At 50.6% G+C, this 2,305-nt stretch overlaps 2 protein-coding genes across 2 annotated transcripts; both read left to right on the top strand.

Moving 5' to 3' along the window:
- Nucleotides 1-309: 309 nt before the first annotated feature.
- Nucleotides 310-840, top strand: Tsp_12714 (hypothetical protein). Its single transcript, XM_003366640.1, has 2 exons — nucleotides 310-555; nucleotides 580-840. Exons 1-2 carry the CDS (start codon nucleotides 310-312, stop codon nucleotides 838-840), a joined length of 507 nt encoding a protein of 168 aa, XP_003366688.1.
- Nucleotides 841-856: 16 nt separating this feature from the next.
- Nucleotides 857-1,213, top strand: Tsp_12713 (conserved hypothetical protein). Its single transcript, XM_003366639.1, has one exon. The coding sequence runs from the start codon at nucleotides 857-859 to the stop codon at nucleotides 1,211-1,213; it is 357 nt and encodes a 118-aa protein (XP_003366687.1).
- Nucleotides 1,214-2,305: the final 1,092 nt, after the last annotated feature.

Below are 2,305 nucleotides of genomic sequence, written 5' to 3'. Positions count from 1 at the left end.
AGCGTGCATTCCATGTTGTCTTCCTTTTGAGCACAGTGGAACCGGTATTGATGAGCTGACGGTGGATTCACCGGACCAAAGACAACCCATCCCAGGGTTGTTTCAATAGCGACCGGGTCTGTTGGATTTCCTCGTAGGATTTTCTCACCGAGAAATTGTCCATACGAATCGACACCGATTAGCACGTGGATAGGCAGTTTCTCATCTTCCTCCTCTGGGAGCTGCAGGTGTTGTAGATGCTTCCACTCGTCACACTGGATTGGGACGGAATGGATATCATCGCAAATCCTTGGAAGTGTCAATGCCTCAATGGTCTTATCGCCCACACCGGATTGGTTTGTATCCACGGGGCTTAAGCGGAACCGGACTCTTCTGGCCACCGTTGGGGCGCATTGGATTCCACCGATTCCTTTCACCGTGACGGTCTCTGATGTTCCCACCAGATTCAAGGCTCTTGCTACTTCTTCTGTTACTAGGGTTGTTTCAGCACCGCTGTCGAACAAACAATTGACCGTTAGCCGTTGTCCGTTTACCCCGGTGGCAATGGCTTTCACTGTTTGAAACCGGATTTTTGTTGAGCCACGTGTATTGGCGAGCAATACACGGGTGGTTGTTTCCTCATTGGACTCAGCTCGCGCCTTCTTTCCAGGCGGAGTGTTTGTATCGTCGAGTCCTTCTGGCCGTGGTGTTTGTTTCTTTGGAGCAGATGGAGTGAGCAGGTGGTGGGTTCTCCAGCCACGATGCCTGAATTTGCATCGATCTGCTCTGTGTCCCTTTGTTAGGCAGATGAAACACATGTTGAGTTGTGCTGCCGTTGCTCTCCGCTGTGACCACTGTTGATTCAGGAATTGTGGACATGTCGTGGCTCGGTGTTCACCCTGGCATACTGGACAGGTTGGATGGAGAGATGCATGAAAGGCCCCAATCGTCCGATAAGGGGGGCGAAATCGCTTCCGCTGATTCTCCTTCACCTTATGTTTGTGCGTGGAGGAGGATGTCCTCTCTCCCTGTGTGGACTGTGCGAGGTCCACAGCGCACCGGGCTTGTTCTGCCAGGAAGTCTAGGAAGGTCTGAGAAGTTGGTTCTTCCACCAATTTGCCACACTGATCCTTCCACCGGGATTGGATGTTCTTTGGCAATTGGGCCACCAGTTGCGGTAGTGCGGTCCGGAAACCGGATACCGCGGTGTCGAGATCTCTTCCGATCGCTCTGAGTTCCAATAGGTGGCCGTTTAGCTTGTCATGCAGAGCTAGCAGACCTTCCCTACCTTTTGCGACCTCCTCTGGGACGCTAAAGATCTTGAGGATGTGCGCGTCCAACACGTCCGATACCCGATAGAATCGGTCGTGTAGTAGTTGCACCACAGCCGGGTAGTTTTCGGCTGCTGTTGTCACGCCACTGATCGCGTGTAATGCTGCACCAGTCAAGCAGGATCGAAGATGCACGAATTTAGTGACGTCTTCGAGATCTTCTCTTCGATGCACTGCTGCGTTGAACTGATCCCAAAAGGCCTTGAATTGGAGGATATCTCCGTCGAATGTTGGTAATTTTGGGATTGGCCTGGTCGAGTTAGTCTTGGGATCGTTGTTTTTGGTGGCTGGTGGTTGGGTAATTTCGGTCGACGATGGTGTTTCAGCGGTCGCCAGCAGTTCGTCGGCTTGACGTTGGGTGGTTCTGAGCTTGTCGATCAGTTCGTCGAATTCTATTATTGCTGCATTTCTTTCTTCCTCCGGGAAGCTATCTAAGTAACGTTGCCGTGATTCAAAAAATAGTTGTGTTGCACGTCCCAACGTTTTGGTTGCTTCGCGCATGGCTTCTACATCCGTGCGTCCAGCGCAAAGTCTTTGCAGTCGATCTATCCAGTACTGCAGTGCCGATCCTTCGGCATCATATGCTCTGGTTCGGCTCCTTGGGCTGGCCATGTTTCCTGTCGGGTTATTCGTGGGAGATGTTCGATTGTTGATGGTATCACGAGTTGGATCCATAGGTCGCTGGTTCGAATCCGGCTCGGAGGACCAGAAAATGTTGGAAAAATCTTTTAGTTTGAACTTGAGGATCCTTTTTGTAGTGGGACTGTATGTATTAATTATAGAATATCAGCTGACAACGGGTTTGGACTAAGAATCGGTTTATTCACAACCATAATCGTGAGTAATTCCAATGAGATAGCAAAGAGAAACGGTTCCACGCGGTGTTTCGAGACGGCGTGTACCCGTGTGACTGTCGTTAATGCTGGTGTTTATGTTCCCTCCTCCCCTCCCGCCACTTGGAAATTAATATCCTTTTTCCTTGGAACCTCACCTTC

Source organism: Trichinella spiralis (genome assembly GCF_000181795.1).
Source record: "Trichinella spiralis strain ISS 195 chromosome Unknown Scfld5670, whole genome shotgun sequence".
Taxonomy (NCBI): domain Eukaryota; kingdom Metazoa; phylum Nematoda; class Enoplea; order Trichinellida; family Trichinellidae; genus Trichinella; species Trichinella spiralis.
The sequence above is the reverse complement of the archived record's forward strand: the minus strand, read 5'-3'. Positions and strand labels throughout refer to the sequence as shown.

Bases quoted from the DNA above. Each gene is read 5' to 3' on its own strand.
- Tsp_12714 (XM_003366640.1), top strand. From the start codon at position 310: ATGGTCTTATCGCCCACACCGGATTGGTTTGTATCCACGGGGCTTAAG. The intron at 556-579 runs GTTTGAAACCGG...ATTTTTGTTGAG, and splicing joins CGGTGGCAATGGCTTTCACT to CCACGTGTATTGGCGAGCAA.
- Tsp_12713 (XM_003366639.1), top strand. From the start codon at position 857: ATGTCGTGGCTCGGTGTTCACCCTGGCATACTGGACAGGTTGGATGGA.